Source organism: Lygodium microphyllum, chromosome 30 (genome assembly GCF_053477565.2).
Source record: "Lygodium microphyllum isolate KBCC chromosome 30, Lygodium_microphyllum_v1.1.10, whole genome shotgun sequence".
In the NCBI taxonomy this organism is placed as follows: domain Eukaryota; kingdom Viridiplantae; phylum Streptophyta; class Polypodiopsida; order Schizaeales; family Lygodiaceae; genus Lygodium; species Lygodium microphyllum.
The window spans coordinates 2,517,149-2,528,146 of record NC_141164.1 but is presented as its reverse complement, the minus strand read 5'-3'; the positions used below and the strand labels follow the sequence as shown (position 1 = coordinate 2,528,146).

Here is a 10,998-nt window from a genome sequence, read left to right as displayed (position 1 = left end):
TAAATCTCCATTGGATCTAAGGATCTAAGTAATTGATCCACCTGTAATATTCATGTTCAAAGTAATCTTGCTCAACAACTATTAAGACAGTCCAGCCTTATTTTGTGGGATGAGGCTTCCATGATGCACAAGTATGCATTTGAAGCAGTTGACAGAACTTAAAGGAATATTATGAGTTCTAATAAACCATTTGGTGGAAATGTCACTTTACTTGGAGGTGATTTTAAACAAATCCTACATGTCGTTTGATGAAGGGATACCATGAAGATATTGCTAATCTGGCACTATGTTACTCTCATTTAAGGTAATATGTTAAGGTGATAAGGTTGTCTGGGAATATGTGAATGTCAACAGTTGGTGATGTAATGGATAATGGGTTTATTAGTTGGATTTAAGGGATAGGGGATGGTGTGGGCATTACAAAGAATTGTGATAAGTTACATATTCCATCCGGCATGGTGTTTAAAGGACACTCTATCGAAACCTTGGTTGATAGTGTGTATAGTGAAGCATCCATAGTGAGAGACTTTGGAGTGTATTTCAACAAGCGTGCTATACTTGCATCATGGAATACAGGGGTGGCTTCTTTAAATCATCATGCATTGCAATTGATGCCTAGAGAGGCTATATAGTACTATAGTGTATGTTTGATTGTGAAGACGGATGATAGCTCATTTTTGTACTCTCTAAAGAGTAGTTAAATACACTACATCTTGGAGGTGGGTTTTCTCCCCATCTATTACTGCTAAAGATGAATGCACCTATTATTCTACTTAGGAACTTAAATCTAGGAAAAGGTCTATGTAATGGGACACAGTTGATATGTAAGGCATTCAATAAAAAGGTGATAGATTCTGAGATAATAATAGGAACAAATGTAGGGGAGCGAGCTTTCATTCCTAGGATCACTTTTATTCCTAGCACTTTGCAATTTCCATTTACTATGAGGTGGAGGCAATTTTCTATTCGACTGGCGTTTGCTATGAAGATCAATAAGTCACAGGGCTAGACTTTATCTATTGTTGGTCTTTACTTAAAGACACCAGTATTTACACATGGACAGTTGTATGTTGCATTTTCAAGGGTGAAATCCTCATGCAATGTGAGAGTCTTGCTGGATGAAAATGGGAGCATTGTGAATGTCACAACGAACATTGTATACAAGGATGTACTTTGGAAGATGCAATAATGTATATTTCTTTTTTGCATGGATACAGGTATGTGTTTTTTGGAGGGTGGAATGATATACTTGCTTTTTTGCAAAGATGTATCTATTGAAATTTGATAACTTCATAGTCCCTACTTGGCACTTATGTGAAATGGCCTTTATGGCATGTTCGGTTGGCATATACTTGGTAGTAACGGATTATTTCTTACACAATATTTGAGTGTTGACTCGACTTTTGCATTTGCCTACTCTAAGTCGGGGCTATTATCTAGCTTTTGAGTAGAAGGAACTGCAATGTATCTTGTCCGCAGTAACAACGCATGATATTATAAGAAGAACACTTGCAAGTGTCATCATTGACCATCTATATGATTATGTCAATATAGAGATTTTACTTTCAATTTTTATTGAAGTGGTGAATTGTATATATACTTAGTGTTTTCGAGTGTATATGGGTGAAGCTAAACAGGATAAGAGGTTTCGATGATCTCACATTGATAGAATACCAAGGGGATGGCCGACATATGAATTTAAAGACCTTGGTTGCTTTGTGACCCTACATCAAGCTATGACAATGCCTACTAAGTGGTTTGCATATGTTAAGCCAAGTACTGTTATTCTAAAGTTAAAGTAATCTTTGTCAATTGTTAGATGTATTTACGTTTACATTGTGGCTTTCATAATTTTTAGATGCAAGAAAGAGAGGAAAGACTATCATGTCCCCTATACCATGGCCAAGACAAGGAGTGGCGATGGAACTTGCTACACCTAACCATGCTATGTTGCAGAATTGAATTTTTCCCAGTGATTCCTCAAATAAAAGAAAGCTTCATTTTGGTTAGGCCCCATGGGAAATTGCTGATTTTTTATTCACATTGGGGCCCTTTCTGTAACATTTGGATACAAATGCATAGGTACAATCAAGGAGTAATGCTTTGTGGTTTGTTAACACTTAACTTTGTGGTGCAAAGTTATTAGCACAATCTTTAGAACAAACTTTGGTTTCGTACTCTACTTCACCTGTGTGTATTATTAATACTAAGAGTTTGTTTGTAATGCTTGGACACACTTAGACTTTGTGGTGTATTTAGTGTATCTTTCATTTATGATTCATTTTAGTGTAGCAATGTTATTTCGAATTGTAACATCCAAGGATCATATATACCTACTTCTAACTATTACGCAAAGCAAGTATGGATACAAGTTTACAAGTTTGGTGCATGGTCATTGCACATATGAGTCTCTATATACCTAGATACAAATGCATATCTAGCCTTTTATACATGCATATACATGAGAGAGAGAGAGAGAGAGAGAGAGAGAGAGAGAGAGAGAGAGAGAGAGAGAGAGAGAGAGAGAGAGAGAGAGAGAGTGTGTGTGTGTGTGTGTGTGTGAAAAGAGAGGGGAGAGCTGTAAAAGGAGTGAGAGATAGAGGGGTTACAAGTGGAGAAGAGGGATAAAAAAAAGGGGAGGGAGAGAGAGGTGAAAAAGGGGGGAGGGAGGAAGAGATAGAGGTTGCAAAGAGAGAAGAGAGATAAAAAGGAACAAGGGAGGGAATGAGGAAAATATATGCGAGGGAGAGAGAGATGGGTAACAAGCATATGGGAGAAAAGTCACAAATATACGAGAGAAAAGTCACAAAGAGAGGAGGGGGGTGAAAAGGGGTACCAAGGAGAGAGAGGAAGAGAGGCAAAAAAATAGTGAGAGAGATTCAAGATAGAGAGAAGATAGTGAGCAAGCATGTGATTTCTTACACTCGAGGATACAAAATATACATTTCGTATGTCTTTTGTTTATGGTCAGGTGCAATGTTATTTCTAATTGTAACATCCAAGGATCATATAGAGATGGTTTTAGATATCATGAAAAATAAGTATGAGTAAAGTTTACAAGTCTGGTATGTAAAAGGTATTGCACACATACATGAGTCTCTATACACCTAAATGCAAATGCATGCTATCCTTTTATGCATGCGTACACGAGAGAGAGAGAGAGAGGAGAAATGTAAAAGTGGCATGAGAGAGGGGTCGCAAATAGAGGAGAGGGATAAACAAGGGGAGGGAGGGAGAGGTGGAAAGGAGGGGAGAGAGAAAGCGATGGGTGTTGCAAAGAGAGGAGAGATAAAAAGGGAAGAGCTAGAGAAAGGGGAGAAGGTGAGAGAGAGAGAGAGAGAGAGAGAGAGAGGTAACAAATATGTAGGAGAAAAATCACAAAGAGGAGAGATGTGAAAAAGGGCAAGGATAGAGAGAGATTGGCAACAAATAGTGAGAGATCAAAAAAGAGAAAATAGTGAGTAAGCACGTGATGTCTTACGCTCGAGGACACAAAAGAAAAATGTGTTCATGTTATGATTGTGCAATGGAAGCCAAGCATGTAATATTATTATACTCAAGGATGGCAAAGTTACTATGTGATAGGGAAGCGAAGTTGTCGTGCGCACTTCCCTTGCACCCCGCTTTGCGTTCTTTGAGCAAGGAACGCTAGCCAAAATAATCAAAATGATAGACAAAAAGTACATATAAGAGGAGCAAAAATAGGGCTAAGGAGATATGGACTATGGAGAGAAATCACAATAATCAAAATTATAAATAAAAAGGAGATAATGAGCAATAATACAGCTAATGAAATATTGGGGATAATTATCCTAATTAACATAGACTTTTATATATACTTGCATATATATCTATTCCATTGTGGCTCCTTACCATCATCAAGACATGCGAACTAACTTTAGATATTCACAAATTAATCCATGGTATTTAAGGTGGGGATGTCAATGGTCAAGGACACCAACCGCATTGGCAAAATATGCTTACATTTTCATTTCTATTCCAATCTCACGTCTCCACTAGATTAGTTTGTACTTCCCATGACACCATCACCTAGAGCTACCAGTGACTCACCAACAAATATAAACTAATAAGAGGAGGAACAAGGTTCTTTAGCCACTCCAATTTGGGAGCTAAGCTACTAAAGAATTGATGAGACAAAACAATGTTGCGAGGCCAAATCTGCAAGTTCCCTCTTGAAGATTAATCTTTCTCATTACATTCTCCATGTTGAGATGAATAAAAGACTAGTTAAATGTAGCTCAATAGATCGTAAATAAAAGAATGTTGTGCATTCTTCGGTCATTCGTCGAATTTCATCCCTAACTCATTTCTTGTCAATGTAGCTCATGTACGCAATCTACGAGCCAAAGTCATTATGAAGAGTAAGTATGCTTAGGAGTTAAATGCAATGTGGCAAATTTTGATTGGATTAAGAGAAGATATCCATTTTTTAAAGGGTACTACACTCCTCTTTTAGGGGTCATTTTATGGGGATTTTGTTTCTTACTTTTATTTTATCAACCACTTACTAATGTTTGCCGTTGCATAGTCGTAACATATTAAGAGTTGGTTTAAGATCATTGCTCTTATGTGGTCATGTGCCTCTTGTATTCATTGAGAAGGACTTCTAGCATGTGCACAATTGAGAGAGAGAGAGAGAGCGAGAGAGAGAGAGAGAGAGAGAGAGAGTGTGTGTGTGTGTGTGTGTGTGTGTGATTGAGATTGAGTTGAACTTCATTGACACGGTCTCGGATGCAATTACAATAAGTTTGTACATCCAGTTTACATACCTTTCAGGCCTGATGGGTTTTTGTAATGCATCAATGATGCAAACTGAGAAATGAACGAACTGTTTAACAAACAATCAAAGCAAACTTCCGTTGTTTGATTGGGCTACCCCATAAGGGTACCTTTCCAGATTGTGTGTGTGTGTGTGTGTGGGTGGGTGGGTGGGTGGGTGGGTGGGTTGTGGGTGCAAAGAACCAGGGGAGAAACCCTAAATTACAGAGGCTTTTACTGGAATCTGCATTAACACAAAATTTTTATAGATTGGCTATTCACATTGCAACCATCCAGGCAGAAACCTGTGATGCTCTGGGGACTCCAAGACTCCAGAGTAAGAGGACATGTCTCCTGAAACCGATCGCTCAAATGTTGCAAGTGCCCTCATAATCTCCCAAAACTCTGGCCGCGTCTCCGGATCAGCAGACCAGCACTGCTGCATCAAATCAGCCAAGGGCGCAGGGCAGTCGGATGGGATGGGCGGCCTCGATTCCTGCATAATGCAGCAATGTGCTGAGTCAAATATGCTGCAGAATGGCTCCACAAATTCAACCAGTATAGAATGCCTCAAATGCAAATGTTCAGCAGAAACAATGAACAAACAATGCCAGATACCCTAAAAGCAATTGGCTAGATGAGAATATAGTTACATACAAATATACCCAGTTCCCACAACAAGGTATATTGGAAGGTGTAATAACTTATCAATCCTATCATTGATGGGCAATATATATACTGTAACCACAGCAAACATACTTTTATAGTTGTCTATCTTGGGTGACATCTCCCAAGACTTGTTACACTACCTCATCCAATACCTTACTGTTCTTTCAATTTTGAAATGGTCCCCCATCTTCTACGACCAAACGCACAAACAAAGAACAGATTCAGCTTGATTTGGCATACCTATATTGCATTCAACCAGGTCTTGAGGCCACATATCTACTGCAGGCACATCATGCATAATGCATACCACATTAAAATTCAATAGGGAGATTCAGAAGAAAGAACCACAATCAAGGGCCATTTTATGGATGTGTGATCTGTGTGCTTATGCATGTGGGATCAAAAACATGGATAAGAGAGGCTGCTTACCTTGTGAAGCACACAAAATGCTGCCTGAGCTGGCTCCATGCCCTCGTATGGAAGGCGAGTGGTGACAAGCTCCCAAAGCACAATGCCGAAGCTATAAACATCCACTTTTCTGCTATGGGGCTGGTGGCGAAGCAGCTCCGGAGCCATCCATCGGTATGTACCCACGTCATCAGCTGATGTGCTGCCAGAATTGGACTCAAAGCATGACACTCCAAAGTCCACCACCTTCACACTATCATCCTCTGCTAGCACAAGATTTTCCGACTTTAGATCTCTATGGATTACACCCTTCATGTGTAGGTACTCCATCCCTGAGGCTATGTCCAGTGCCATACGAACAAGTTGCATAGTGTCCAAGCAGTGGCCTTCACGTTTCCGCAGAAATGAGCGCAAAGATCCCCCTGGAAGATACTCTGTGATCACGCATAGCACTGGTGGCTTCTTGCATGCGGCATAAAACTGCAAGAGATCAAGGCATAGATCATAATGGACTCAATAATACAGATCCACCATAGAACTGCAAGAGATTAGGGCACAAATCGTAATTGACTCAACATTGCAAATCCACCGCCACCATGAACAATATACATTTTATCTCAGAAATGCCCGATTACCTTGATGACATTGCGATGTAATTGCGAACATGACAGAGCCATCACTTCCTGCATGAAGATCTGCTCCAAGCGATCAGCTAATATCTCATCATCATCAGGTTTCCTAATCACCTTCACCGCTACCTCATTCTCTCTGTAGATGCCCTTATAGAGCCGGCTGTGCGTTCCACATGCAAACCTCTCACCCAGAAGAAGCTGTGACAAATCCACCATCCATTCTTTTGCAGAGAGCACCGCCCTTTCTCCACCGGCCTTAGACAGCAATTGTGACCAAGATGGGACACGGTGCATATCAGGTTGGTCATCCACAGACACCTTGCTTTCATTGTGATTGAATCCATTCCGGGTGCACCTGAAGGAACCAGGTTGCCTACGGCTGCCAAGCCATGAAACTTTCGGAGACGAGCTTTGGGGCGGGGACCGTTCGGTGTCGCCATTGAAGCTGTCAATGCTCGAGAAGGACCATCTAGCAGGATTAATAGAGATAGAGCTGAGCACGCTGCGCATGGAGAAGCGGTGGCAGCCACCGGCGCCAGCGCCTGAAGCATCATCTTCACTGGAGGGGGAGAAGCAATCTGATGTGCCCTTGGAACGATAAGAGGAGTCACTATGCCTGCTGGTAGGAGATGATGCAGAAAAAGGGGAAGGGAAGGAGAAATTGTCCGCCTCGGTGGAGATGGTGGACGTCTCGCATGCCTCTTCGATGTCCTGACGAACTGCGGGGGATGCCGATGATGAGAGGAAGTAGGCGTCGAGGCTAGGCGCTGTCTGGATGCAGGCGTTTGCTGCTGCCCGCTTACTCATTGATGCAGAAGGATGGAAGAGATCATGATAATAATGGTGGTTGTGATGATTATTATTACCTCGGGTGAAGCTCGGCAGGGGAACTGCAGGGCTCACAGATCCGGGGCGATAGCAGACTGCTCTCGAGAAATGCGTCCGCGTGAGCCAGGACGTTGTAGCTGAGGGTGAGCTTTCCTTCTCCATTGTCATGGCTCTGGGGCTGCAGGGATGTTTTTGGGGAGGGGGAGGAGGATGATTGGGGAGAAAGAAAGAGAAAAGCAAGTAAAGGGTCGGACTAAAAGCAGAACTTCTGACAGAAACGCTCTAGCACATGCGTTCTCTCACTTCTGCGAGTGTCATTAGAGGAAGATATCAACGTTGGAGCAGGACGCCATGGCAGGCGACCTTCGGGACTCTGATGTGTCAATCAAATGCATTAAACAGAGGAGAGGGCCATTCAGACACAAACAGAGAGAATTATGGCCTGTAATGGAATACGCAGAGAAATGGCAGCAAAGGCGCGATACACAGGCAGACCAAAACAGAGACAGACACACACACACCCAGAGAGAGAGAGACAGAGACAGACACAGAGAGAGAGAGAGAGAGAGAGAGAGAGAGAGATGGGGCTAGAGCAACATTAGCGTCGGAAGGGGACCACGCTGTCGCTCCATGTGTATAATTTACTGAGAGTCACTCTTGGTAGTACCAATTGTCTCTGTTCTCAACTTGAGAGAGAGAGAGAGAGAGAGAGAGAGAGAGAGAGAGAGAGAGAGAGAGAAAGAGGAGACGAGAGAAGGCGTTTCCATCTTTCTTTTTGACGGATGTGCGTTGATTTGTTCAACCTCCAGCTTTCCCAACTGCCAACTTCCACCACCTCCTCCACTGGAGAGAGAGAGAGAGAGAGAGAGAGAGAGGGAGGGGCCAGGGACGAGAGAGAGAGAGGCCAGGGACGAGAGAGAGAGAGAGGTGGGTCACGCACTAAACGTTCTAGTATCTCACATAAGACTGCTCTCATCCAACCTCAATTATGTATAGCCCATCTAAGGAGATGACCTCGGCTCTACAAACATCCAACCAACCCCAATTATTTGCAAGTTCTCTCTCAGATTTTGGATATTTTCAATATATCTAATAGCAAGGATCCCTTGATCCACTCCAAAATGGCAATAGACGTTTCTTTCTTTTTCCCTTATGCTAACGGGTGAAATAATTCTAAAGTAGATATTTATATCCAAAGAATCAAGAAACAATTGTTGTTCTACATTAGCAGGCTATTGATGTCCTACTAGGTGCCACTAGGGCATGCAGCAAAAGAGATTACCCACGGTAGTCCAACCACCACCACATGAGGCTGATAAGATGGTATAGGCACAAAAAGCTAGAGAAATCTTGGACTTTGGATATGTTGCAAGTGGTTACAATGCACAAAATCAAGAAGGCCTTATGTGCTAACATGTGTGATTTTAATGATCGCATTAAGGCTAACTATGGAGGGAAGAGGATCCTCAAATCCTTTGTAGCTTTATCTTCACCCACCTAAAGTAGAGGCACACATTGTACTCCATAGCTGGTATTTTTCTTCTTTCCTTCCAAAGTGCCCAATGAGCAAGAATTTGAGAAGTGGTTCTCCATCACCTACAAGTCTAGAGCAACCCATTACTAGTTCAGTTTTATGGACAAAGGTTTGTATTTTGTACTCTCTTCATCTTCGACAGAGAAGTACAAAGGTGATATTGTGCACACCTTGCCATGGTTTGCAAACTTCACACCTGAGAAGGTGTTGCAGCAAGTGTGTCTCATCTAGTCACTTCTCCCTCCTTGCATGACTAGCTCAAGGGTGAAGCGACCTCCATTGTAAGATGATGAAAAAGGTTCTACGTGTTCGAAAGAACTCTTTTAGTACTATGTGGCATGAAGAGAAAGGATGTATCCTCTTGAATAGGAGGTAGGAGCCACCAAATGTTCTAAAGTTATATGATGCCAATGGTATCAACATTTTCAATGAGTCAAGATGGAGTTATATGATGCCAATGGTATCAACATTTGAAAGGTGTCAAGATATTTTGCATACAATTTCTCTAGAAAGGTGGTTGCGGAGGGTGAAAAGGAGGTGCATGCTATGCAAGCAATTGGCGAGGATGTTAACCCATACTTAAAGGCATCGATAGCCCTTCCTACACCACTTAGGAAGGCAACAAGAGGTGTAGCATCTCTAGGTCAATGTGTTTTACTACCAGATGGATTTGACAAAGGACATAGCTCTATTGGGGCTAAGGAGGGTAGGGTGCCCATTAGACACAAGAAGCCTTAACAATAGAAGTAGGAAAAGGAGAATGTACAACTTGGGACCCAAGCCAATTGCAATGCAACAAACAAAGAAAATGTTGCAAACAAACTAACAAGAAGGGTAAGGAAATTATCATATAGTATAACCTTAGGACCTAGGGCAATTGCAATGCAACAAGTTGAGTGAAATGTTTTATAGTTCTTAATGAACTTGAGGAAGATTGTGAATTAGATCCCTATCTTTATTAATGGTGCACTCATGGGTGTACCTCAAAACAATGTAAGTATACCACATGCAAACAACAAAATTACTTGACAAATTTTGAGTAGCTTTACAAGCTCACATTTAGAGAAGGGGCTTTTTAATTGCAATTCAAGAAAGCTCAAAGTTCTTAAGAAAAAATGGTTATTTTATTCTTATATAACATGTAAGCAAAGGGAATTTGTATACCTGTTGTAGAAGGCACCGACCTAATTTAATGGTAGTCGAAGAGGTGAAATTGGGACCTTTGATGGCTACACAATGTTTTGTGATGTCGCAGTGAGAGGTAAAGTAGGTACTACTTTGCTCATGAAAGATTACCTCAAGCCTATTACCCTTTGGGTTGAAGGTAATGGTCATGCAGTTGTTATGCAACTCCAAATCAAAGGGGAGAAAATGGATGTTTTCTATATCTATGCCCATAATGTAACAACTAAAAGAGTTGCCCTTTGGAATGCCTAGGCGATAAAATATTATATCCCTCAACCTTGTTTCTAAGAGACTAGAACATGACAACTCTTGAAGATGGTAGACTACATCAATTGGATATGCATTCATGATTTAAGAAGAACGATACATGTGGGAATCCTTGATACAATGTCATCAAATCCAAGATGTCACCCTTATGATGGGGAAGGGAAAAGTCATTTCATGTGGCATAATCACCATACTGACTCTACTTGGAGGGTGACAAGGTTGGACCGAATGTATGCAACGTATGGTCATTGGTGGCTTGCTATGTTAAAGGATGATTTCATGTCCACCTCGAAATTTTGATCTCAAAGCATCATCTTCTTGGGGTAAAGGCCAATTGCCAAAGGTGGATGGGCAACCAGTGTATAAGTACACAATGTATAAACATATGTGAGTGAAGATAATGAAGAATAAGACTATCATTGTGTACCTACAAAAATTTGATTTGTGTGCTTCCTCTCTTCCTCACCCTCTTGCACTCTCATAGCTTTGACCCTGCATCTCACCGTTGCTTCCTCTCAACCAGTATTAGATTTGAATTCCTCGAAGCCTTTGGCTAGAGGAGGACTATGAGGAGTTAAGCTTTGTCACAAGGTCCAAGATTTTAGCTTCTTTTTCTTTTGCGATATTCGTGCTTGCTATTTGGATTTGAAATCTCACTATTGAGCTCTTCATTCAAGTCAAACAAGTTTAGTCTGG

General features: G+C 41.4%; 1 protein-coding gene across 1 annotated transcript; it reads right to left on the bottom strand.

Moving 5' to 3' along the window:
* Positions 1–4,241: 4,241 nt before the first annotated feature.
* LOC148009487 (serine/threonine/tyrosine-protein kinase HT1-like) lies at positions 4,242–8,025 on the bottom strand. Its single transcript, XM_087673074.1, has 3 exons — positions 6,492–8,025; positions 5,878–6,336; positions 4,242–5,275 (listed from the first exon to the last, which is right to left on the bottom strand). The coding sequence occupies exons 1-3, from the start codon at positions 7,482–7,484 to the stop codon at positions 5,054–5,056; spliced, it is 1,674 nt and encodes a 557-aa protein (XP_087529200.1). The 5' UTR covers positions 7,485–8,025; the 3' UTR covers positions 4,242–5,053.
* Between the last annotated feature and the right edge of the window lie 2,973 nt (positions 8,026–10,998).

Excerpts from the sequence above, each read along its gene's own strand:
- LOC148009487 (XM_087673074.1), bottom strand. The coding sequence starts at position 7,484 with ATGACAATGGAGAAGGAAAGCTCACCCTCAGCTACAACGTCCTGGCTC. Across the intron at positions 6,337-6,491 it reads TACATCGCAATGTCATCAAG|TTTTATGCCGCATGCAAGAA; the intron begins GTAATCGGGCAT and ends GATCTCTTGCAG. Across the intron at positions 5,276-5,877 it reads CATTTTGTGTGCTTCACAAG|GAATCGAGGCCGCCCATCCC; the intron begins GTAAGCAGCCTC and ends TGCATTATGCAG.